Here is a 25,027-nt window from a genome sequence, read left to right as displayed (position 1 = left end):
GGAGATGACGATGATTCTGGCCACACTCCAAGGACTAGAAGCATTCGAAATGAGCTTTTGTATGACTTCATTAAAAGGAGTCTCAGGATTCCCTGGGGGCCCAGTGGATAAGAATCGTCCTGCCAATGCAAGGGACGTGGGTTTGATCCCTGGTCCGGGAAGATCCCACATACCTTGGAGCAACAAAGTCTGTGCACCACAGCTACCCAGCCTGAGTGCTCTGGGGCCCTGGGGCCGCAACAAGAGAAGCACCACAAGACGCAACCTCTGCTCACCCATGCACCGCCCGGCGGGAGACCCAGCACAGCCAAACATAAAATACTTATTTATTTTCTTTATTTAAAAAAAAAAAGAAAAAGCGGGATTTCCTTGGTGGTCCAGTGGTCCAGTGCTTTAGATCCTGCACTCCCAATGCAGGGAACCAGATGCCTCAACTAAAGATCTCACATGCCACAACTAAGACCCATTGCAGCCAAATATATAAATAAATAAAATGAAGAAAAGCAACCCCATAATTAAAATGCATACTAACAGTAACATAATTCAGACTTCCTGCCAACCCCAGTGAGGGCAGGTTTCCCACAGGCAGGGCCATGCCAGGTGCCCAGCATGATTCAATGTGACTCTGGAGTGAAGGACTCTGGAATATACTGCCTATCTTCAATCCTGGATCCCCTGACTATTAGCTGTAGGGCCCTGGGAAAGGCACTTAACCTCTCTGGGCCTCCCTCCTTATCTGTAAAAATATGGATAATAACAGGAACACTTAGTATAGGAGGTTGTTGTGGGAACTAAAAGAAATAGTGCTTGTAAAGTACTTGTCACAGTGCCCAGCACCTGGTAAGAACTCAACAGACATTATCAGTTACTATTATTATTCACAGCATGACACGCCCCTCCCTCCAACACACCCACCTTCCTTCATGCTTCCTGATTCCCTGCCCTCCCTGACCTCCGGTATCCTGACATACATTCTAGGTCCTGGAACTCTCAAGTATCTTGAGGGTTTGTTTGTTTTTTTCTTTTTCCTTTTTTACAAAATATTTATTTACTGAAGTCTTAGTAGCGTCATGTGGGATCAGGTATCCAACCCAATGAAAGTGAAAGTCGTGTCCGACTCTTTGCGACCCCATAGATGTAGCCCGCCAGGCTCCTCTGTCCATGCAATTGTCCAGGCCAGAATACTGGAGTGGGTGGCCTTCCCTTCTCCAGGGGATCTTCCCAACCCAGAGATCGAACCCAGGTCTCCCACATTACAGGCAGATTCTTTACTGTGTGAACCACCCAGGGAAGCGCACTGAACCCAAGCCCCCTGCATTGGGAACTCAGAGTCTTAGCCACTGGACCACTAAGGAGGCCCCTCTTTTTCAACTTTTTTAAGTGTCATCATCGCAGGGTTTTTCACAGGGTTTGATCCCTGACTGGGGAACTAAGATTCCGCAAGCAGCATGGCACGGCCAATAATAATGTTCGATCTGCCTTACTTGAATTGAATGAGATAATGGACAAAAAGTCATTTTGTAAAATTTATAAACTTTACAAAGTTTACAGCTCTCTGCATATGCTTGGTAGCGGTAGCAGGTAGCATAGTAACATATATTACATACGGCTATTTTGTAGGAAATCCTGCATAGTTTAAATCTCGTTGCTGCTGCTGCTAAATCGCCTCAGTCGTGTCCGACTCTGTGCGACCCCATAGACGGCAGCCCACCAGGCTCCCCCGTTCCTGGGGTTCTCCAGTCAAGAATACTGGAGTGGGTTGCCATTTCCTTCTCCAATGCATGAAAGTGAAAAGTGAAAGTGAAGTCGTGCAGTCGTGTCTGACTCTTAGCGACCCCATGGACTTGCAGCCTACCAGACTCCTCCGTCCATGGGATTTTCCAGGCAAGAGTACTGGAGTGGGTTGCCATTGCCTTCTCCCTTAAGCTTCGTGACTGGGAATTAATGAACTCTCAGTGCTCTAGAAAACACAGCCCTGAGCGGCTCAGTGGACTCTTCAGTGTGGTATTTGTAGGGCTAGGCTGCAGAATCACAGTTCTCCAGTAGGTGTCACCCTGCACCAGGACACCTCTGCATCTTCCTGACTTCTGCATCCATTCAGCACTTTGTTGTTCAGTCGCTAAGTCATGTTCAACATTTTGCAACCCCATGGATTTCAGCAGGCCAGGCTCCTCTGTCCTCCACCACTTCCTGGAGATTGCTCAAATTCATGTCCATGGAATCGGTGATGCCATCCAACCATCTCATCCTCTGTCATCCCCTTCTCTTCCTGCCTTCAATCTTTCCCAGCATCAGGGTCTTTTCAAGAGTCAATTCTTTGCATCAGGGGGCCAAAGTATTGGAGCTTCAGCTTCAGCATCAGTCCTTCCAATGAATATTCCAGGTTGATTTCCTTTAGGATTGACTGGTTTGATCTCCTTGCAGTCCAAGGGATTCTCAAGAGTCTTCTCTAGCACAATTCGAAAGCATCAGTTTTTTGGACCTTGTCCCTTTTTATGGTCCAGCTCTCACATCCATACATCACTACTGGAAAAATCATATCTTTGACTATACAGACCTTTGTTGGCAAAGTGATGTGTCTGCTTTTTAATACACTGTCTAGGTTTGTCATAGCTTTTCTTCCAAGGAACAAATAAATGTCTTTTAATTTTGTGGCTGCAGCCATGATCTTAGTTTAAGTTAAGGGTGGAGCAGTGTTATGGGTGTGGAATTTAGGTTGAAGAGAGCCTGGAGGCAGGGAAGTAAGTTTGGGGTGGGTTGCTCAGTGAGGCTCAGCCTCTGCCTGAGGGAACTCAAGTGAGCAGAGAGAGCCCAGGGCAAGAACCATCCCCATCCAAGGTTGTTGCAGGCTGTACCCAGAGGCTGTCCCTTGCTGGAAGGGACACTGAGTGACTGGCTGTGGCTCAGTGGGTCAGGGATGCGTTTGTAGAGAAGGTGGTATTTGAGATGGGTCAGAAAAGGTAAGAAAGAATCTTCCATGCTGAGAAGGTGGGAAGGGCATTCCAGAAGTATCCCGAGATGCACTGGTACCTCATTGTTGGGTTGGACAGGAGAGGATGGGAAAAGGTGGCTAGAATGGAGGGCAGTGAGGCCAGATGAGTAAGGACCTTGAAGGCTGGGTGAACTGTAAAAGGGTTTTTTGTTTCGCTTTTTATTCCATTTGGGGTTGGCCAGTAAGGAGTCACAATTAAAGGTGTAGAAGATGAACTGGACAGGTAGAGACCAGAGGCGGGAAGGCCAGTTAGGAGGCTGGGATTTAGTCTTATCCAGTGCAGGAACAATTGGTATTGGGATAGAAGACATAGACTTCATTTGCAAGAAAGAATCACATGAACATGGAACTGATTAGATGGGGTGAGAGTGGGAGTTGTCAACGGAGGGAATAAGGCCAACCTTCATGTTTTTTTTTTTTTTTCCATTTATTTTTATTAGTTGGAGGCTAATTACTTTACAATATTGTAGTGGTTTTTGCCATACATTGACATGAATCAGCCATGGATTTACAACCTTCATGTTTCTAGCTTGATGAACTAAGTGGATGTGGAACAGAAGCAGGTGGTGAAAACAGAGGTAAAAGAAAATATTATCTTTGGATTCCTTGAGTCTGAAACCCCCAGGTGTTGATGTCTGGTGAAAATCTCTCAGTCATGTCTGACTCTTTGCAACCCCGTGGACTCTACAGTCCATGGAATTCTCCAGGTTAGAACCCTGGAGAGGGTAGCCTTTCCCTCCTCCAGGGGATCTTCCCAAGCCAGGGATCGAACTCAGGTCTTCCGCATTGCGGGCAGATTCTTTCCCAGCTGAGCCACAAGGGAAGCCCAAGAATACTGGAGTGGGTAGCCTGTCCCTTCTCCAGTGGCTCTTCCCGACCCAGGAATGGAACTGGGGTCTCCTGCACTGCAGATGGATTCTTTACCAGCTGAGCTCTCAGGGACGTCCAATAGATAGCGGAATACAATGACCTGGAGCTGATGATGAAAGAACACAGGAGGGGCTTCCCTGGTGGCTCAGTGGTAAAGAATCCACTTTGCAATGCAAGCTCCTTGCCCCTAATGCAGCAGGAGAGGAATAGCCGCTACTCCTGGCTCCTGCTGGTCTTAAGAGCAGCTCCCTGGCAAAGAAGTCCAGCAGAGAGGGCAGCCCTAAGGCAGGCGCTGTCTAGAGCCTCCACACTGTCCCTCATTACCTTTGCCCAGTTTGTTAGTTTCTTAGTTGTATGTTAGTGTGTTAGTTTCCTGTGTCCAGGGAAACCAATGATGGTTAACTTGGTAGCTCTAACGACAGAAATTGATTCTCTTGTAGTTCTGGAGGCCGGAAGTCCAAAATCTACTGAGACAAAATCAGGGTGTTGAGGGGGCCCCTCCTGGTTCCCACAGGCAATACGAGAGAGCCTGCTCCGGAGCTTCTGGTGGCTGACAGCATCTCTTAGCTTGTGGCCGCATCTCTCTAATCTCTGCCTCTTCTGTGGGTCAGATCTCCTTCTTGTAAGGATGCACAGGACCCCATCAGAGGTCTACCCAGATAATCTAGGTCCTCTTCCCACCTGGGAATCCTTGGCTTAATCCTGTGTGCCATGTAGGGTAGTATCTACAGGTTCCAGGGATTGGGGCCTGATACCTTTGGCTGTGTGGGGGCTGAGGGTGGGGGTGATGATTCGGCCTACTACTACAGGCAAGGTTTGGGAAAGTTCTTTCACTGAACCCTTACCACCTGTATGTGAAGCAGGTGCCCCTATTCACATTTTAGCAACGAGAAAATGAGCTTTGCCAGCTAAGAGGTCATGATCTATTGGGCGATCTTGATCAACCCCAGCTAAGGGTTCATAATATATTTCTTTAAAATATTTATTTATTTAGGCTGCACTGGGTCTTAGTTGCAGCCCTCAGGATCTTTAGTTGTGGCATGTGGGATTTTGTCCCCTGACTAGGGATCAAACTTGGGCTCCTTGCATTGGGAGCACAGAGTCTTAGCCTCTGGACTACCAGCGGCTAAAAATATATATATTTTTTAAACATGAAATCCTTTTTTTTTTCCCCCTTAAGCAAAAAAGGCCGTTGTGCATTTAATCAGGTGGCAGATAATCCAAAACTCATTTCTGTGTCCGGTGGCTCCTGCTGGCTCACCTGGCCCTGATCTCCCTTGGGTGTCCATGTTGGAGGATGAGGGAGCGGTGGCATGCTTCCCTCCTGCCTCGTCCCTTGTTGGGGTTCACCCTTGTGGACATGTGTCAGTAGCAGGGTCCATGGAGCCCAGAATGCCAGCACTGACCAGAGGAGCATTCCCGTCTTCCCTGGCCGGGGCATAGTGCGGAAGAGGCTTACCAAGAGTAGCTGTAGGGTAGGGTGGGAGCGTCAGTGTGCAGTCCACACTGGGGGTTAGACAGAGAGACCTGCGCCCAAAGAGCCCTTTCCTGCAGCTGAGGGCCCCTGGACTGGGCTCCAGAGCTGGGAAATAAAAAATAACCACTGCAACAAAAGCCCCTGACCCTCTGTTCTTCTGCTTTTGTATCTTATCTATATCATCCTTTATTTCCCAGGGTTCTCACATCCCCCAAGAAGGCAGCTTTGAAGGGGAAGGGGCTGTCCTACTCAGCCCAGCAGGCCTTGGGGCCAGGAGTGGGGACTTCCTAGCACTCCTCCTCAGCCCACTGGTGTGGGTTAGAGGGTCAGAGGGTCATGGACGCATGTGATCACCTTTAAGTAGAAAGGATTTTAGAAGCTGGACACTCTGGTCGGCATGAAAGCTCTTTGGGGCTCAGACTGCACTGTCCTTGGGCTTCCCAGGTGGCGCTAGTGGTAAAGAACCTGCCTGCTAATGCAGGAGACTTAAGAGATGAGGGTTCAATCCCCAAGTTGGGCAGATCCCTGGAGATAGGGCATGGCAACTCACTCCAGTAATTTTTGCCAGGAGAATCCCATGCACAGAGGAGCCTGGCAGAGTCGCAAAGAGTTGGACACGACTGAATCAACTTAGCGCCATGCACACTGTCCTTAGTGAGGTTTCTTCTGCCTTCATTTCCTGCCAAGTGTGTGACTTGGGGCAAGTGACCTCCTTCTCTGGGCCTCTGATTCCTTACCCTGTAAAGCAGGCTTGGCCTTGGTGGGATCAGGTTCCTGGTGACTCTGGTTAGTAGGAATCTTTCTTCTTCCTGCTCAACCAAGGATGCCTGTGTTGAAACCAGAGGCGTCGGGCCTCCAGCCTTTTTCTGGAGACCTGTCTCCCCAGAGAGCATTTGCCAGGAGCCCTTTCCACCCCCAGCCGCATCTCCTTGAGAGGGGCGTCTGCCTCCCATTTCTCGTAGGCAGACAAGGTATTGAGTAAGGGAGGGCAGGCTTCATTTAGAAGCCAGTTTCTCGCACTGCAGGCAGGGTTGGAGGGGGACCTCGGAGCCTTCCGGGGATACCTGTACCACCCCAGACTCATCTGGGCGTCCCCCACTCCCAAAGCCCCCCTTCCCGGGGGGGATGAGCCGCAGGAGGCTAACCACTAGGTTTGAATTCTGCCTTTGTCCAGTGAAGCCAAGTTGGGAGGGGCCGAGCGGACCCCCTGCCCCCACTGGAATGTCGGCTCGGTGCGCGGGGTGGGGTGGGGTCAGTCCTCGCCCCCCTTTTGCAGCCGCCTCCCCTGCTCACTTCCTGAGTCCCCCTAATCCCACCACCCCAACGCGCACACGCGCGCATACACTTCCCGGAGGCCTCGCGGCCTCGCTGCGGGCTCAGCGATCCCGGCCCCGGGCCTGGGGGGAGCGGAGAAGCGCCCTTTTGTTATTCAAATCACACCCTCGCCGCGCGCCCTGGCCGCAGGCTCTCCGGCCGGGGGAATCCATCCCCCCCGATCACACCCGCCCCGGAGGCCCCGCACCGCCACGGCCACCGTCGCGGAGGCCCGGGCGCCCGCAGCCGAATCCGGGATTCCCCGGCCCGCGGGGCTCCGCCGTGCCGCGCCTCCCCCGCCCCCGGAGCGCGCTGCGGCTCGGCCCCCCGCCCCCGCCCCCTCCCGCCTCCCCTCCCCCTCCCCTTCCTTTCTCCGGACCAGTCTCGGTCCTGCCGCCGCCGCCGCCGCCTTCCCCGGTCCGCGGGGGCCCCGCCGGCCGCCCTCCCCGCAGCATGGCACCATCCGGGCTCAATTAGCCGGGAGCAGCGTTCGGGGCCCGCGGGATCTCCAGGGGCAGGGGGCGCCCCTGCAGCCTCCGTCATGGATGTGAACAAGATGGTAAGTCAAGAGCCGGGGCCACTGCCCTGGAGCCTCGGCGTCCCCGTCCCTCCCCCCTCCTTCCCCCGCTCCCTCCCAGTCGGCTGGATCCATTGAAAGTTTCTGTATTGTTGATCCTGCTGTTAGCCCCAACTCCAGGCGTGCCGGAGGAGGGAGCGGGGCCAGGACTGTGGAGGCGGCTGGCGGACACGGCTGGGCTCCCCGGTTTCCCGCCGCGCTGCCGCCAGGGCTGCCCCGGAGAGCTCGCTTAAGACTCCGGGGAGAGACAGCCGTGGAGCTCGCCTCCCACACGGGGGAACCAGCCTGGTGGCGGGAGGGTAGGGCTGCGGGAAGGGGGCTCGTCCGAGCTCCTCCAGAGCCCCCCGGCTCACACGCCGATTTGAGATTCATGGGGAGATTTTTGAACTGAGCCAGTGGGCAGGGGGGCACAGGTGGGTGGCCTGGGAGGGCAGAAGCCAGGGCTTTAACCATCCTAGAGGGTGATGGGGCAGGGGTGGAATCCTTGGCTTAGAATCCATGGAGGGGTGTTCTAGACTGGAGGCTTGCTTGTAGACCCCCAACTGCCTTGGCCTGGGGGCAGCAGACAATCCCCTGCCTCTTAAGCATGTGATTCCCTGGTGAAACTGATTCATCTCCCAGGGCTTCCCGCCCCCCTACTCCTCCAGGGGCACCAAAGGAGCTGAATACCTTGTTCCTTGATTGACTGAAGAACATACCTGGGGCTGGGGGGCGGGGGCAGCTGGATGTGATTTGGGGAACTCTGAAGGGAGGAGTTCTCCCGGAGCCTTGGAGAGCTGGGGCAGGTTTGCCTAGGGGCCTTTATTGGCTCCTACTCTGAATCTCAAGGGTTCTTCAGATCACTGACCCTGGCTTTAGACCCACACCCCTGCCTCATGGCCTTTGAGGGCTGGTGTGTCAGGCTGGAGAGGTATCCCTTGATATCCTGTGCTTCGTGGGGGCCCCAGGGCTTCAGGAAAGGACCTAGGTTGGGGTGTGTCTGGGGAGACAGGGTTCTGGATCTGCTGATACCTTAGGGAAGAGAAGGTACTATAATTTCAGTTCATCTTGTATAGAATTAGGCTAGCTATTTTTCCAGAGTGCTCTTTTAAAGTAACCATCACTTTGGAGAAGGCAGGTGAGTTCCTGGCCCTGCCAGGCCTTTGGCATTCAGTCTTAGGTAGGGCACTGTGGGCGAGGAGGAGATGATGGGTGAGAGTCATTCCTTCCCATGGCAGGAGACCGCGTTCAAACTGAATGCTACCCCTGGGGCCGGGGCCCCGGGTGAAGGGCCTCACTGGCTCCCATCTTAGTCTAAGGACACATAACTGTCCATGGTGGGACAATGCCAAGAGGCTGGACCACCATTCCCTATGTGGGTACCATAAAAGCTTATTTTCTTTGGCTAACTATTAGATACACCCTTCTGAAAGTCTTCTGTGCACCTCAAGGGGTGGGAAGGTAGAAGGCCTTTTCCTTGGGGTGTCTTGGCCAGACCAGAGTCACCTGTCTAGGCTGTGGGGGACGTGGGGGTAGTGAGAAGGACAGGGAACCTAGAATTCTAGACCAATGGCTGCCAAACCAGATCACCTCTGAGCTTCCTTCTGTCCTCGAGCTTAGATTCTTTTCAAAGCCTGTTTTGTGAAGACCACCTCGCAGGGTTTAAGGACCTCTGTCTCTGGAGCTCTGGTCCACTTCAGACACCACCACCTCCCTCCATCCATCCCCTCTTCATTTTCTTTTTTTTTTTTTAAAGGTAATTTGATTTTTTAGTCTATTTTTAGCTGTGCTGAGTCTTCAATGCTGCACTGTCTGTTCTCTCGTCGTGGTGAGTAGGGGCTACTCTCTAGTTGCAGTGTGCAGCCTTCTCATTGCAGTGGCTTCTCTCGTTGCGGAGCACAGGCTCTAGGGCACTTGGGCGTCAGTAACTGTGGCATGTGGGCTCAGTAGTTGCAACTCCTGGGCTCTAGAGCACAGGCTCAATAGTTGTGACACACAGGCTTGGTTGCTCCGAGGCAGGTGGAATCTTCCTGGATGACAGATGGAACCTATTTCTTCTGCATTGTCAGGTGGATTCTTTACCACTGAGCCACCAGGGAAGCCCCCATCCACCCCCTTTTGAATGCAACAGCATTTATTTAATTCCTGTCTTTCTATAGCAAGGACCGTGTGAAGGAGACAGAAACATAATGTATGGCCTCCCGGCTCCTCTGGCCCTTAGCATCTAGGTGAGGGGTCCAGAGAGATGCAAGCCAACCTAATGGCTATCACTGCAGATCCGGATCAAAAGTTCTCAGCTCTGAGGGCTGTGGACTCTGAGAACGGAAGGGCTACAGAGTCTGGAAGAAAGACCCTGGGCTGGGTTTTCAAGGCTGAATGGTTTCAGCTTTGCTGAGAGTAGTGAGGGGTGTTCCTTACCAGTGGGCAGAGTTGCAGGAAGAAAAATGGGCAGAACCCATTGGATGAGGCTGAGGACAGAGTTCTGAGATGAGAAAATGTTGAGATTGCTGGTAAGGTCCAAGCAGAAAAGCGTTGAATGCCAGCCAAGGCATTCCAACCTTGGCCTGTTGGCACTGGGTAACCTCTGGAGAATTTTGGGCACAGGAAAGGCACATATATTGCCTCTTTCCTCTTTTAGTTTGGGGTCCAAACAAAGGTAATACTAGATTCTCATGAATCATTGAACAGCCAAGCTCTCAGCCCAGAAACAATTGTTCTCGGCTCTTTGTAAAGAGCACAGACCCTGGACTGGGGAGCAAGAAGAACCTTACCCACCCCAGGGAGTTGGCATCACTTCCCATTCCTGTTGAAGGCCAGAGTTGCTATCTGTTCTGACTGTGAAAACTCTGGTTTAAAGTTCTCATTCTGGGGGTCCTTAGTTCCAGGGTAGACCTCCAACCCAGCATTGCAGCCACATCCTTGAATGAACTTTGGGGTTTCACTTGCTTATCACTGAACGAGAAAAAGCAGATTATAGTTTATCCCTTTTGAGCGTGTTTCTTAACCTTTTAGCCTCATGTGTAAAATGATCCTTGAGCGTCCTCATCAAAGTTGGAAATAATTCTTTAAGGCATACTTTACTTTAGCATAGTAAATCCTCCATGTATAGTGGCTGTTATGACAATGAAAGTTGTCACTCAGTCGTGTCGGACTCTTTGTGACCCCATGGACTGTAGTCCACCAGGCTCCTCTGTCCATGGGATTTTCCAGGCAAGAATACTGGAGTCGGGTGCCATTTCCTTCTCCAGGGGATCTTCCCGACCGAGGGATCGAACCCAGATCTCCTGCATTCCAGAAGAATCTGCCAGATTCTTTACTGTTTGAGCTACCCAGGGAAGCCCAATGAAAGTCCCCAAAGTCTCATCTAAGATGACTCTGATTCCCTCCTCCCCCATCACAGCCTTAATTTTCTTGATTGGCCTAAAAAGCTGAACTCGGGCTGTATATCAGTTGACTTGCTTTGGGGAACCTCTTCTCCCAGGTCTGGTTATCTTTCTGAATGACGGTTAAAATGATTGGGGACAGTGGATTCACCAGCTGCCGTGACCTGATGAATTTTTGATGACATCAGATATCTGGTCAAGGGAAAACTGGTTTAACCCAGCAGTTTAACCCAGAGTCAATAATGAGTTCTGTGCCTTTACTGAACACAGAGCAGGAATGCATGGTGCTGTAATTGGGGGAGCAGAGGCAACCCTTGTCAATTCTTTTTTTTAAAATATTTACTTATTTTTAATTGATTGATGATTGGTTTATAATACTGGTTTGATTTCTGTCATACATCAACATGAGTTAACCATAGGTGTATATATGTCCCTTCCCTCTTGAATTTCCCTCCCACCTCTTGCCCATTCCTACCCCTCTGGGTTATGGCAGAGCCCCAGTTTGAGTTCCCTGAGTCATATGGCAAATTCCCATTGGCTGTTTACATATGTTAGTGTATATACATCCATGCCGCTCTCTCCATTCATCACATTCTCCCCCTCTTCTCCGCTGTCTTTGTACATAAGTCTGTTCCCTAAGTTTATGTCTCCACTGCTGCTCTTCGAACAGATTCGTCAGTACCATCCTGCTAGATTCCACATACACACATTAATACACGATTTTGTTTTTCTCTTTCTGACTTACTTCACTCTGTATAATAGGCTCTAGGTTCATCCACCTCATAAGAACTGACTCAAATGCATTCCTTTTTGTGGCTGAGTAACACCAATTCTTTTTCTTAAAAAAGAAAAGTTTTATGTATTTATTTAGCTATGTCAGATCTTAGTTGCAGCATGCAAGACCTTTGTTGCGTCCTGTCGGTTCAGCAGTTGTGGCAGGTGAGCTTAATTGCCCCGTGGCACGTGGCATCTTAGTTCCCCCATTCTAACCCACTGGACCGCCAGGGAAGTCCCGAGTTCTAACAAAAGGTGGTATAGTTTATATAACAATTTATATTTGCATTATAGTTCTCTACAGTTTACAGAGCATTTCCACCCATGTTCCTGCTCACCACAACTCCAGGAGAAATGCAGGGCAGAAAGAATTAGCCACATTTTACAGATGAAAAACTGACGTTCAGAAAAGGGAAATCTTGGAACCAGATCTGGAACCCCCAGTTCTCCACATCACCAAAATGGTGACAAAGTCAGTAAAGGGTAAGGAAAAAGATTTAGGGACCAGATTCTAGAACTGACAGAAGCTCATCTAAAATGATGAGCTAGAGGTGGTAGCTTTTGGCCTCTGGTCTCCCAGGGGAGAAGATCCAGGAAGAAGGGATTAGCACCTATGTGTCTGTGTACCTATATATATATACACACATATATATATATCCTGGAGAAGGAAATGGCAACCCACTCTTGCCTGGAGAATCCCATGGACAGAGTAGCTTGGTGGGCTTAGTCCATAGTGTCGCAAAGAGTCGGACCCAACCGAAGTGACTTAGCATGCATATGTAAATCATTTTATTCATCTATTTTTGTTTTGGGCCATCCTGGGTCTTCACTGTTCAGGCTTTTCTCTAGTTGTGGCCACAGGGGTTACTCTGGTTGCGGTGCACGAGCTTCTCGTTGCAGAGCAGAGACTCTAGGGCATGCGGGCTTCAGTATTTGTGGCTCTTGGGCTCTGGAGCAAGGCTCAATAGTTGTGGCCCACAGTCTTAGTTGCACCAGGGCACATGGGATTTTCCCACATTAGGGATCAAACCCATGTCGCCTGCATCGGCAGATTCTTTACCTCTGAGCCACCAGGGAAGCCCGTGTCGCTGATTCTAAAGCTCGGGGCGTCTTTACACGTCTCAGCTGCCTGCTTCAGATGTCAGATTTCTGATCCGTGGATCCTCCAGCTTAGGGGCTTCCCAGGTGGCTCAGCGGTAAATATTCACCTGCAGTGCAGAAGACGTGGGTTCGATCCCTGGGTTGGGAAGATCTCCCAGAGAAGGAAGTGGCAACCCACTCCAGTATTCTTGCCTGGGAAATCACATGGACAGAGGAGCCTGGTGGGCTACAGTTCATGGAGTCACAAAGAGTCGGGCAGAACTTAGCGACTAAACAACAACATCAACAACACTCCATCTTACACAACAGAAAGATGGGAAGAGGTCAGGAAAAAAGTGGAGAAAAACACCTAGGTGTCCTGAGTGAACAGTGTTGATGGCAGGGCAGTAAGTAGCTTCAGGCCAACCTGCCGTCTGCTGAGATTCATGCAGACTTGCTGGATGCAGGAGAGGCGTGGAGGAGAGCTGAGCCAGAGAGATCCCAGTGTAAAAAGATGCCTAGGACTCCACCACAGCTCACATCAGCTAATAGCTGCATGGAAAGGAAAGCTTAGTGTCCGAGCTGAATAATCAGTCAAAGCTGGACATGGGTGACTGGCTTGGTGAAACCAGAGCAGCGTGTTCAGTTCTGGGTCACAAAATATCGGTTTAGTGGCTTGCAGCCAAGCTTTTGAAAGAGTGAAACAGACCAGAAAACATCCAAGTGTCTTCCATGTAAGAAGGTTCATGAAATTGGTTGGGGTGTACACACACACACACACACGGACCTGCCTTGTAAGATGTGCTTTTTATCATGGTTAGTGTCAGAGAAGGTTTGAGGCGTCTGACCTAGAGACTGTCCAGAGAGCAGTGAGGAGGATGTCAGTAAAATGAGTAGTCCAGCCAGTGGTAGAGAAGGCTGATGGACAACTGAGGGCTGTTGGGAGGAAGGGGCAGTTTACCTACTCCGGGGGGGGGGGGTGCTCTAGGAGGCAGGGTTTTGGCTGGCCAGGACTGCCTCACAGGAGAGCATCTATCTTGTGGCAGAATCCACTTCCAGATGAGAAAGCGCACCTTGTGGCCCTTGGAGGAGGGACCCTGGAGGAGCACGGCCCCCAGGTCCTTGCCAGACTGGAGACTCTGGTTCAGGCTTTGGGAACAGTCCTCGGAGATCTGTGATTCCCCACCTAAGGTGTGACGGTCCCCCAGTGAAAGGCAAACTCCTTTTCACACTGGGGAGCAGTTTCGGAGGAGTGAGCTTTAGGTGCACCAAGCACGGTTTCTCAAACTGAGCTGAGCATCACGGACCAGCCACTTTCTCAGGATAGCCCGTGGAATAAGGTCAGGGGTCAGAGCTGACATTGGCTTCAGCCAAGTGGCAGCGGGGAAGGAAATCTGTTATTTGCCTCTTTTAAAAATGCTTAGGGGGAAGAAAGAGTTTTTGATTTACCATCTGATATGTGTGTATGCGAAGTTGCTTCCGTCGTGTCTGACTCTTTGAGACCCCGTGGACTGTAGTCCGCCAGGCTCCTCTGTCCATGGGATTCTCCAGGCAAGGATACTGCAGCGGGTTGCCAGGCCCTCCTCCAGGAGATCTTCCTGACCCAGGGATCGAACTTGCGTCTCTTGTCTCCTGCACTGGGAGGCAGGTTCTTTAGCACTAGCGCCACCTGGGAAGCCCTTTCCATCTGACTGCTGTCTCTTATTGTCACCCAACACAAAGATCGTATCCTGCCCAGATGAGGTCCCTGTTCAGTGCAGACACATGTAGGATTCTCACTTTGTGCGCAGGGCCCTGGGGGTGGGTGTTAGTATGTCTGGGACCCAGAGCTGAGGATGGCCGAGTTGTCTGTTGAAAGATTTGGAGTCAAGGAGGGGAGGCAGATTTCCTTGAAATGCTTTGAGTTGGAGGACACTCTGGGGTTTCCTTGGTGGCTCAGTTGGTAAAGAATCCACCTGCAATGCGGGAGACCTGGCTTGATCCCTGGGTTGGGAAGATCCCCTGGAGAAGGGAGAGAATACCCACTCCACTATTCTGGCCTGGAGAATTCCATGGACTGTATAGTCCTTGGGGTTGCCAAGAGTCGTACATGACTGAGTGAATTTTTCATCATTTCATCATTATCAGAACACTCTTACCTGGATTATTTTCTCCCTTGAAATAGCCTTGAGGTGATTTCCTGGTGGTTCAGTGGCTAAGACTCCATGCTCCCATTGTGGAGGGCCTGGGTTTGATCCCTGGTCGGGGAACTAGATCCCACAGGCCGCAACTAAGACCTTGCATAGCCAAATAAATAAATATTATGTATACCTGTGGCCAATTCATGTTGATGTGTGACAAAAAAGAAAAATCACAATATTACATAATTATCCTTTAGTTTTAAAAAATCAAATCAAATAATTAAAAATTAAAATTAAAAAAAAATTAGTCTTGAGAAAGAAACAGGATTTAGTGTCCTCAGCAGGCTCTAAAGTCACTCTGTCAATCAGGGACTAAATTCAGATGCACCTACAGGGTTGTTTTTTTTTTTAATATTTATTTATTTGGCTGTGATGGGTCTTAGTTGTGGCACATAGGCTTAGTTGCTCTGCAACATGTAGAATCTTAGCTGGGATCTTAGTTCCCTGTCGAGGAATCGAACCTGTGTCCCCGCATTACAAGGCAGATCCTTAATCACAGGATCACCAGGGAAGTCCCCACATGCAGGTTTTAAGACAACCCAGCTCACAGATGACCAGCCCTCCCTCCCTGCCGACCATTCCCACCCCCAACCCCCCACCCCCCACCCATACACAGCTGGGTTATTTTCTTGAAGAGCTCTTTCCATTCCATCTGTGTCTCCTTTCTTACCCAAGCAGTCCCAATCCAAAGCCAGATGGGCACATGGTCTGGCAGCTGCCCCTGGACCACAGAATCTCGGAAGCCAGACAAAATTCATATTTTGTGGATCCCCAGAGAAATTAAGCCATTTAAGAAGAAGGAAAAAAAAAACAAAACAAAAACCCCTGTCTCCTCTAGATTCCCTAGTTTCTAGTGAGTGTTTGATCTGCAGATGATTGCTGTGAGCAGGTAAGATGGTGATTACAGCGGGGGAGGCCTGTTTGTAAGTGGGAGTGGGAGCCAGCCCCGCCCCTGCTGTCAGAGGTGACTTTGGTGTCCTGAGACCACTGTAGACACTGACCCAGGGCTTCGGAGTCACAAAGGCCGGAGGCTGAATCCTGATGCCACTCTAGTACCATGGACAGGTTAGTTGACTTTGCTGTATAGCAGCTGACTTTAGAAGATCAATCGGTGTGTGCCAACTCTTGAGGGGTTAAGATGATATGTTTACAATTCTTGGCACCTGAGAAGTGTGAGTGTGGTTGCTCAGTTGTGTTGACACTTTTCGACCCTGTGGACTGTGGCCTGCCAGACCTCTCAGTCCATGGGATTCTCGAGGCAAGAATGTTGGAGTGGGTTGCCATGCCCTCCTCCAGGGGATCCTCCCCACCCAGGGATCAAACCCGTGTCTCTTGAGTCTCTGGCATTGGCAGGATTCTTTTTTTTTTTTTTTTTGGAAGGAGGATTCTTTACCACTGTGCCACCAGTCCATAATTATTAATATTGTTGCTCATTCATTCAGGCAATAAATATAATCTTGAAACTTTAGGTGAAGGCATAGAATAGTCTTTCTTTCAGGATGACCTCTGCTGAGTGAGCTCAGTCTAGTGGGGCAGTAAGTAATTACAGTACTTGTGATAAAATGCACTGGGTCCAGTTGTGGGATGTGTTAACATGGGAGAGGGTGGTACCCTGACTGGCACTAGAGGAGGGGGTCTCACTGAGAAAACTGGGCGAGGGGGAGGAACTTGCCCAGAGGGTTAGGAAGGTAAGGGCATTCTAAGCAGAGAAAGCCACGCGCGCAAAAGCACAATGTTGGGACTTCCCTGGCAGTCCAGTAGTTAAGACTTCGCCTTCCAATGCAGGGGGTGCAAATTGGATCCCTGATCAGGGAGTTAAGGTCCCACATGCTTTTCGACCACCCCCCCCCCCAAAAAAAAAAAAAAAAAAGCTTTAACCTAAGACCCAGTGCAGCCAAAGAAAACAAAAACCCCAGCAAGGTCACAAGAGCGTGGGATTGGTTCAGGAACCACCTGCTCTTTTGTGCCAGACTAGGGACAATCCCCATTTCTGTGGGGCTAGTGAAGTTCCCAGGACACGGGGTCCAAAGCTTTATACCTTGATGCTCTCTGAAAGAGTTGGTGTTTAAGTGGTGCTTTGAGTCCAGGGAGCGGCAATGTCATTGATGAAAAGACTTGACGCCCAGTAGATGCTGACTGAATGGGTGATTCATTGAGAAGAGGAGAAGACATTCCAGTTGGGAGCGTGGTACTGTGCGCCGGCAGAAGGATGTTGAGTGGATCTCTTAGGAGCAGGGCCAGAGGAATGGGGGAAGAGAGATAACTGCGGGCAGGGCGTGAGGGTCCAAGTTAAAAATAATCCACAGGTGTCTCCTAAGTGAGGCGATCTCCACTGAACAGTCAGACTGGTATGTGCTCCACTGGCCAACAGGCTCACACCCCTTGTGGCCCCAGTGCCTGGAGATGGTCCTTTCTAGTGCCAAGATAAGCGTGGGACCTGCATACCATGGGTAGGCGGAAGTTGTTTTGAAATGAGCATTTCATTAACTTTCTATCGTGACCTCTCTTTGGAGCACTGGTTCCGCCTCATTTTCTGGGACCTGAAATAGCTTTTCTTTTGCTGGATTTCTCCCAAGCTGGGTTCTTTGGAAAATAGTCTTACCAAATCAGTGCCTGCTTGGCCCCGCCGGCTCAAAGATCTGTGTCAGCAGTTTTAGGGCTGGACGGCGATTTTCCCGGTGCCGTCACCCAGGGTCCTGGCTGTCATCCCTTTTGTCCTGTGCATATGTCAGCATTGTCCCCTGAGTCAGCAGACTCTGCTTCTGTCTCATACAACTTTCTGCCCATGCTCTAACTTCTCAGCTCTCGAGGGGAAGTGGCCACGAGTGCCCTGGCCTCGGGTGCGGTAGTTGAGGAGGAAGGCTAGGCTCCTGAACTGTGGGTACATTTTTATTTTTAATTATTCATTTATTTATGGCTGTGCTGGCTCTTCCTTGCTGCTCAGGCTTTCTCTCATTGCAGTGCAAAGGCTTCTCTTTGCAGTGGCTTCTCTTGCTGCGGAACACAGGCTCCAGGGCCCTGGGACTTCAGTAGTTGTGGCTCCCAGGCTGAGAGCACAAGCTCAGTAGCTGGTGGACGAACTTAGTTGCTCCAAGGCATATGGGATCTTCCCGGATCAGAGATCGAACCCACATCTCCTGCATTGGCAGGTGGATTCTTTACCACTGAGCCACCAGGGAAGCCCACATTTTATTTTTATTATTATTATTTTGGGCTGCGCTGGGTCTCCCTGGGCTGCTCAGGCTTCTCTGTTTGCAGCGCTTGGGCTTAGTTGCCCCGAGGCATGTGGGATCTTAGGTCCCCCACCAGGGATGGAATGCCAGTCCCCTGCATTGGAAGGCAGATTCTTAACTACTGAACCATCAGGAAAGACCCCACTTTGGGTACATTTTAATCTCACATAGCTGTAGTGAGGAAACAGGTCATGCATAAGAAAACATTTAACATTGTGCCAGTTTTCAGAAAATATGAAGAAGTGTAAGAAAAAAAGCAAAGATCAGGCATATTCCCACCATCCAAAATCACTGCTAACGATTTGGTATAGATTCTTACAGACTTTCTTATCTGTGGGCACGTAGGTATACACACCAACACACATGCACGCATGCAAGGTTGAACCAGCTGAAAGAACAGTTTTTAGAAGTAAAAAATGGCCAAATGTTCATTTGATTTGACCAAACGTAATCATATCCATGGGCTTCTCTAGTGGCTCATAAAGTAAAGAATCTGCCTGTCATGCTGGAGACCTGGGTTCGATCTCTGGGTTGGGAAGATCCCCTGGAGGAGGGCATGGCAACCCACTCCAGTATTCTTGCCTGGAGAACCCCATGGACGGAGGAGCCTGTGGGGCTGCAGTCCATGGGGTCCCAAAGAGTTGGACACAAGTGAGTGACTAAGCACAGCATAGCACACGCACATCCATACAGACAGATAACACACACATTAAACAAAATGGGGCCATGCCATAATGCAGTTTTGTAAACTTGTAGTTTAGCTTTCTCTGTGTCTTGGATCTAGAAACACACAAAGCGTGGTCAAGGTCATGGGTCCTGGGGTTCAGATTCTGTATCCACCGCTTGCTCACCTGGACAGGTGACTGGGGCTCCCTGAGCCAGGGTTTTCCCCCATGTGTAGGGAAATGTGAAGGGTTGTCCTAAGGGCAGAGGAGTTACTGTGTCTGTAGGTGGTTTAGACCAGTGTCTGGTACAGGGCAAGCACTTAGTAACAGTCAGCGATTCATATTTCCAGATGAGTAGACTTAGTAACCGTCAGCGATTCATATTTCCAGATGAGTAGAGCCATGTATCACTTCATCGTAATCATTCCCGCACTAATAGACATTTAGCCGTATCCATTCTCCACAGTTGAGGTGAGATCCTTGTATACACATTGAAGTGTGTCTATCTAGTCACTGCTTTTACACTTTAATAACTCGGGCTTTAAGATTGGGGCTTTTAAGGGACTCCCCTGGTGGCTCAGTGGTAAGAATCCACCTGCCAGTGCAGGAGACGAGGGTTCGATCCCTGATCCGGGAAGATCCCGCATGCTGCAGAGCAACTAATCCCGTGCCCCACAGCTACTGAACCTGGGCTCCAGTGCTCAGGAGCTGCAGCTATTGAAGCTTACGCACCCCACAGCCTATGCTCTGCGACAGGAGAAACCACTGATGTGTTTCGGGCGGAGTGGTCCTTACAGGGAAAGTTGCTGGCACTGTTCTCTCTTCTGTTGGCCTGTAACTGTAAACTGGACTCTCTGGTCCCAGCCTCCTCTTGGCTTTTTCACACTCTGGCAATACTGCCGTTGGGCACGGACCTCCACTTCTGTGACCAGTACTGGCCTCTCCCCTGAATGCCCCTTGTCTGGGCTGGCTCACTGGGTCCAGGGAAGGGCTGCCCTGTCTGACTTGTCCAGCCTGGCAGGACGCTTACCCCCAGGCCTCCCTGCATCCTGCACCCACCAGCCCCTCTTCCCACTGGCTGTGTATGCAATGCCACCATCTTTCTCCCCACCTAGATCACTCTCTTTGAAGCCAGGACTTCTTTCTTACTCCTCTGTGAGTTAACTGAGTGCAGTACTTGCAGAGGTGCTCAGTATTTGTTTGATGAGTGAATTTATTGAGTGAATACAGTCATGACTGACCAGTTAATGGCAGAACTTAAATAAACAGAGATGGTTTGGGGAAGGGGGGTTAATCTAGCTTATAAGAGTGGCTTGAAGCAGAGGCTTGAGGTGCTGCTGTGAGTCCCTGGATGTGTCTAGCATGGTTGGAGCTGTGCTTTATTTTTATTTATTTTTTTGACTATGCCATGCAGCTTGCAGAATCTTAGTTCTCTACCAGGGATCAAACCCGTGCCCCTTGCAGTGGAGTGCAGAGTTTTAACAACTGGACCACCAGGGAAGCCCAGGAGCTGTGCTTTTTTATTATTGCTTTTTTTTTTTTTTATTGCTTTTTAAATATTTATTCATTTGGCTATGCCGGGTGTTGTGGCATGTGGGATCTAGTTCCCGGACCAGGGATCAAACCAGGGCCCCCGTCTCTGGGAGTCCTAACCACTGGGCCACCAGGGAAGTCCGCAGGAGCTGTGCTTTAGAACAAGAGCTGGTAGCCCGGAAACCAGCAGGGCATCAGGCCTGGGTGCCCGGTGGGGGTTCACCCTGCCTGGGCCCTTTGGGCGTCTCCCTCTACTCCCTGCACTTCTGAACCATGTGGCTTTTCCCCAGAGGAAGGGCTCTCCTTCACCCCTCGAGAAACAAGAAGTGAGCGTTTCTGGCTGCTCTGCTTTCCCAGGAAGTCACATCACAGCCCCAGAGCTGATGACGAAATCCGCCTCCAAAATTAGCATCCACCCCTCTCTCCACTTTAGAAGACCGTTTAGCAAATCCACCCCAGCTCGTTGTTACTGCCTGGGTCCAGCCCTGGAAATATCCATCAGGGTTTCCACCTGCCAGCTGGACAGTCCAAGGCCTCCCGAGGGTAACTGGATCCTGCCTGCTCATGTCCACTGTCTTCTCTTTGGCTCTGATCTGAGTTCAGTGATGCCTGTGCTTTGGTTGTATGTTAATAGGGACGTTCCTGGAACCTCGAGCTTGACATTGACCCGTGTGTTCTCTCAGTGGAAATGAGTCAGAAGGTTCTCTCCCCAGGCCTGGAGCCATGTAGCTGGGATGGATGGGCCTGTGATGGGACTCCAGATGTTTCGTCCTTATATTTCCTCTGTTTTCTCCAGGTTCCCATCCCCGCCTTCTCCCCCCAAACAGACATATCCACTGCCAGCTTCCTGGTGCCCATCTTCCCAAAGCAGGTCAACCCCACCTCCCCTCTTTCTTGCAAGGCCTCAGTGAAGAAGGATCACCAGACTGACCAAGTATATCTGAATATTGATTCTGTTAGGATCTAGCAAGAACTCATCAGTAAAGAATGTGCCTGCCAAGTAGGAGATTAGGGTTTGATCCTTGGGTTGGGAAGATCCCTTGCAGAAGGAAATGGCAACCCACTCCAGTACTCTTGCCTGGGAAATCCCATGGACAGAGGGAGCCTGGTGGGCTGCAGTCCATGGGGTCGCAAAGAGTCGGATATGACTGAGCGACTTAAGGGTGAATGAGAACCTTTCTCTGATTCCAGGCTTGCACATCCCCTGGCTCATTTACAGCTCCTTCTGGATATCCAATGAACATCCTTTATTTTAACATGTCCAAAAAGAAGCACTGATCTGCCCTGCCCCAAACCTGTGCTCCCATGATTCTCTGCATCTTGTTAATGGCAGCTCAGACCCTCTCATTATTCTGGCAAACAATTATGGTGCCCTCCTTGACTTCTTGGACTTCCCTTGTAGCTCAGCGGGTAAAGAATCCACCTGCAAAGTGGGAGACCTGAGTTCAATCCCTGGGTCGGGAAGATCCCCTGGAGAAGGGCATAGCAATCCATTCCAGTATTCTTGCCTGGGAAATCCCGTGGACAGAGGAGCCTGGTGGGCTACAGTCCATGGGGTCACAAAGAGTTGGACACGACTGAGCGACTAATACTTTTCACTTTCCTTGACTCCTTCCTTCCTCACACTACACGTCCAAACATCAGCACATCCTGTCGGCTCTGCTTTCAAAATTTGGCTCTGTATCCAAATCCCACCACATCTCAGCTCCTCTGCTCCCTTCAGCCGGGTCTGAGCTCCCGTCATCTCCAAGTGAACTAATGCAGCAGCAGCTTGGTCACTGTCTCTGCTTCCAGGCTGGTCCCTGCAGCCTCTTCTCAGCACGGCAGCCAGAGGGGTCCTCTGAAGAAGTGAGTCAGATCTTGTCACCCTTTTGCTTAAAACTTCCCAGCGGTCCCTGTCTTGCCTAAAACAAAGGCTGGTCCTTAACAATAGCCCCTAGCGATTTGGCCCTTCCCACCTCTGACCTCTCAGCGCCAGCTACACTTGACCTCTTGTACTTCATTCACTAAGTCATGTCCCGACTCTTTGTGACCCCATGGACTGCAGCACACCAGACTTCCCTGTCCTACGCCTGACCTCTGGCTATTTCTTAACCTGCCAGGTGAGCTGTGCCTGGAACTGTTCCCTGAGGTGTCTGCCGGGCTTGCTTCCTCATCATTTTCAAGTGCATGCCTGTGTCCCCTTCTCAAACAGCCTCCCCTGATGACCGTGTGTAAGGTTCTTTCTAACACCAGCCTGGAATGCCCCAGCCCTATTGTTAGCCTTGTCTTTCTTCTGTAGATCACCATCTCATGTACTGTGTATTTTATTTATTTACTTCCTCTCTCCCACTGTTATATAAGAGCCACAGGATCAGAGACATCATTTTTTTTGTTCACAACTATATCCCTGGTTCAGTTTAGTTCAGTTGCTCAGTCATGTCCGACTCTTTGCTACCCCATGGACTGCAGCACTCTAGGCCTCCCTGTCTGTCCATCACCAACTCCAGGAGCTTACTCAAACTCGTGTCCATCAAGTCAGTGTTGCCATCCAACCATCTAATCCTCTGACGCCCCCTTCTCCTGCCTTCAATCTTTCCCAGCATCAAGGTCTTTTCCAAGAAGTCAGTTCTTTGCATCAGATGGCCAAGCGTCAGTCCTTCCAATGAATATTAAGGACTGATTCCTTTAGGATGGACTGGTTTGATCTCCTTGCTGTCCAAGGGACTCTCAAGAGTCTTTTCCAACACCACAGTTCAAAGGCATCAATTTTTTGGTGCTCAGATTTCTTTATGGTCCAACTCTCACATCCATATGTGACTACTGGAAAAACCATAGCTTTGACTAGATGGACCTTTGTCGGCACAGTAATGTCTCTGCTTTTTAATACGCCGTCTAGGTTGGTCGTGGCTTTTCTTCCAAGGAGCAAGGGTCTTTTAATTTCATGGCTGCGTTAATTTCATTTCATTCCTAGAGTAGTGCCCAATACATGATGACCTTCAGGAAATATGTGTTGAATGAATGAGTATGAAGAGAATTGAGGGACTTCTCTGGTGGCCCAGTGATTAAGAATTTGCCTTGCAGTGCAGGGGGAGCAGGTTTGATCCCTGATTGGGAAACTCAGACCGCACACGCCTCAGGGCAACTAAGCCCACACACTGCAGCTACTGGGCCTGCACACTCCAGAGCCCGGTGCCACAACTACTGAGCCCGTACGTCGCAACTAGCGGATCCGTGCACCACAGTGAGGACCTGGAGTGCCCAAACTAAGACCTGACATGGCCAAATAAATAAATAAATATTCTCTTTAAAAAAAGAAAATTCAGAGCAGTTGTTCCTTGAGTTTAGGGAAGATGAGAAGAGATTCCAGGGGCCCTTTAAGAATCAGTGAACCATAATCAGGTAAAACAGTAGATGTAGGTGACGGAGAGCAGGGCTGGGTATCTTTTGGAAGAAGACAGGTGACCATCTCTATTGGGCCAGTTCTATAGTTAGCCAGACTACATGGCAGGAGAACTCTTTTCCTGAGGTTTATGTAACAGGGGTTTTGTATAAATCACACTTCTGTAAAAGGAATCCTATTTTAAATGTACTAGCAGAGAGATTTCTATTTAAAAGCCTCTGATGTCAAATTCTTCTGTAAAACGAATAATCTCCTAATTTGTCCTTAGCATTAATTCACATTTTCTGGAAGAAAAAGATTATATTTACTTTATATCAAGGTATGCATGTCTGAGCTGAGGGAATCTCTTCTTTTTTCCATTTTTCCACTATCTTTATTATTTCCTTTTCCTTTGCTCTCCTTCTTCCCCCTCTTCTTTCCCGATTTTCCCTTGGCTGAGTTTTTTCTTCTTCCTTAGGCTCTGACATAGAATGTTCTTCTGTAACACAGCTAGGCTTAGAGTATGATGAACAGTGGCCCCTTCTCAGACCAGAAGAATCCAGTCATGGGTGGAGGAAAGGCATCTTTTAGGTGCATACTGGGGTCCAAGGGTCGGCTGTTGGGTGATACTCAGGTACAGCCAGGTTGGAGAGCCACTGACCAAAAAAAAAAAAAAAAAAAACCACATCGTGTGCTATTTGTCCTTCTCTCATGCATGCTTACTTTCTATAGAATGAGGCTGCAAGAAGCTTCCCTGGTGGTCCAGTGGCTAAGACTCCCCGCATTCCCAATGCAGGGGGCCTTGGTTCTATCCCTGGTCAAGGAACTAGATCCCTGGTCAGGGAACTAGACCTCACACACTGCACCTGAAGTTCCCGAATGCTGTAACTAAGACCCGATGGGCTTCCCTGATGGCCCAGCAGGTAAAGAATCTGCCCACAATGCAAAAGACAGAGGAGACACAGGTTCAGTCCCCGGGTTGGGAAGATCGCCTGGAGGAGGAAACGGCAACCTCCTCCAGTATTCTTGCCCAAAAAAAATCCCATGGACAGAGGAGCCTTGCAGGGTATAGTCCAAAGGATTGGAAAGAATTGGACGCAACTGAGCAAGGGAGCACATAAGCACGCAGCCAAATAAATTTTTTTCTTTTTTTTAAAGAAAGAATGAGGCTGGGCAGGCATCCCCTCTGGGACTTTGCAGAAGGTTCCTTCTATGAATTTGGCTGTAGACTGACCAGAGGCTGGCTGATTTGTCTGGGGACTGGAGTTCAGGGCTCAGGGATGTCCCTTCTTGGTCCCCTCTCAGGACGTCACCCACCTGTCACTATCTCAGATGAGAGTGAGCTCCCAGGGCCTCTGCCTGATGGAGTGAGTCCAGGTGCTCTCAACAGTGTCTGCCTGCAGTCACCTTGGACTTCAGAGGCCCAACACTCAGTCTGTTTCCCCTCAACCTGGAGTGAGTTCCTCTTGAGAAAGAATGAAAGTGAAGTGAAAGTGTTCATCGCTCAGTCCTGTCCAACTCTTTGCGACCCTGTGGACTGTAGCCTGCCGGGCTCCTCTGTCCATGGGAGTCTCCAGGAAAGAATACTGGAGTGGGTCGCCACAGTACA

At 50.0% G+C, this 25,027-nt stretch overlaps 1 protein-coding gene across 4 annotated transcripts in view; it reads left to right on the top strand.

Moving 5' to 3' along the window:
* Positions 1–25,027, top strand: part of HIP1 (huntingtin interacting protein 1) — a 135,409-nt gene that overhangs the window by 46,183 nt on the left and 64,199 nt on the right. The window contains exon 1 of one of the 4 annotated variants that reach the window (XM_070460235.1): positions 6,650–7,212. The exons of the other annotated variants lie outside the window; for them this stretch is intronic. Within the exon in view, the coding sequence (XP_070316336.1) occupies positions 7,195–7,212 (18 nt within the window). The 5' untranslated portion in view covers positions 6,650–7,194. Of the gene's footprint in view, positions 1–6,649; positions 7,213–25,027 lie in introns of those variants that run through there. 4 annotated transcript variants of the gene reach the window in all.

This window comes from Odocoileus virginianus, chromosome 33, assembly GCF_023699985.2.
Source record: "Odocoileus virginianus isolate 20LAN1187 ecotype Illinois chromosome 33, Ovbor_1.2, whole genome shotgun sequence".
NCBI lineage: Eukaryota > Metazoa > Chordata > Mammalia > Artiodactyla > Cervidae > Odocoileus > Odocoileus virginianus.
The sequence above is the reverse complement of the archived record's forward strand: the minus strand, read 5'-3'. Positions and strand labels throughout refer to the sequence as shown.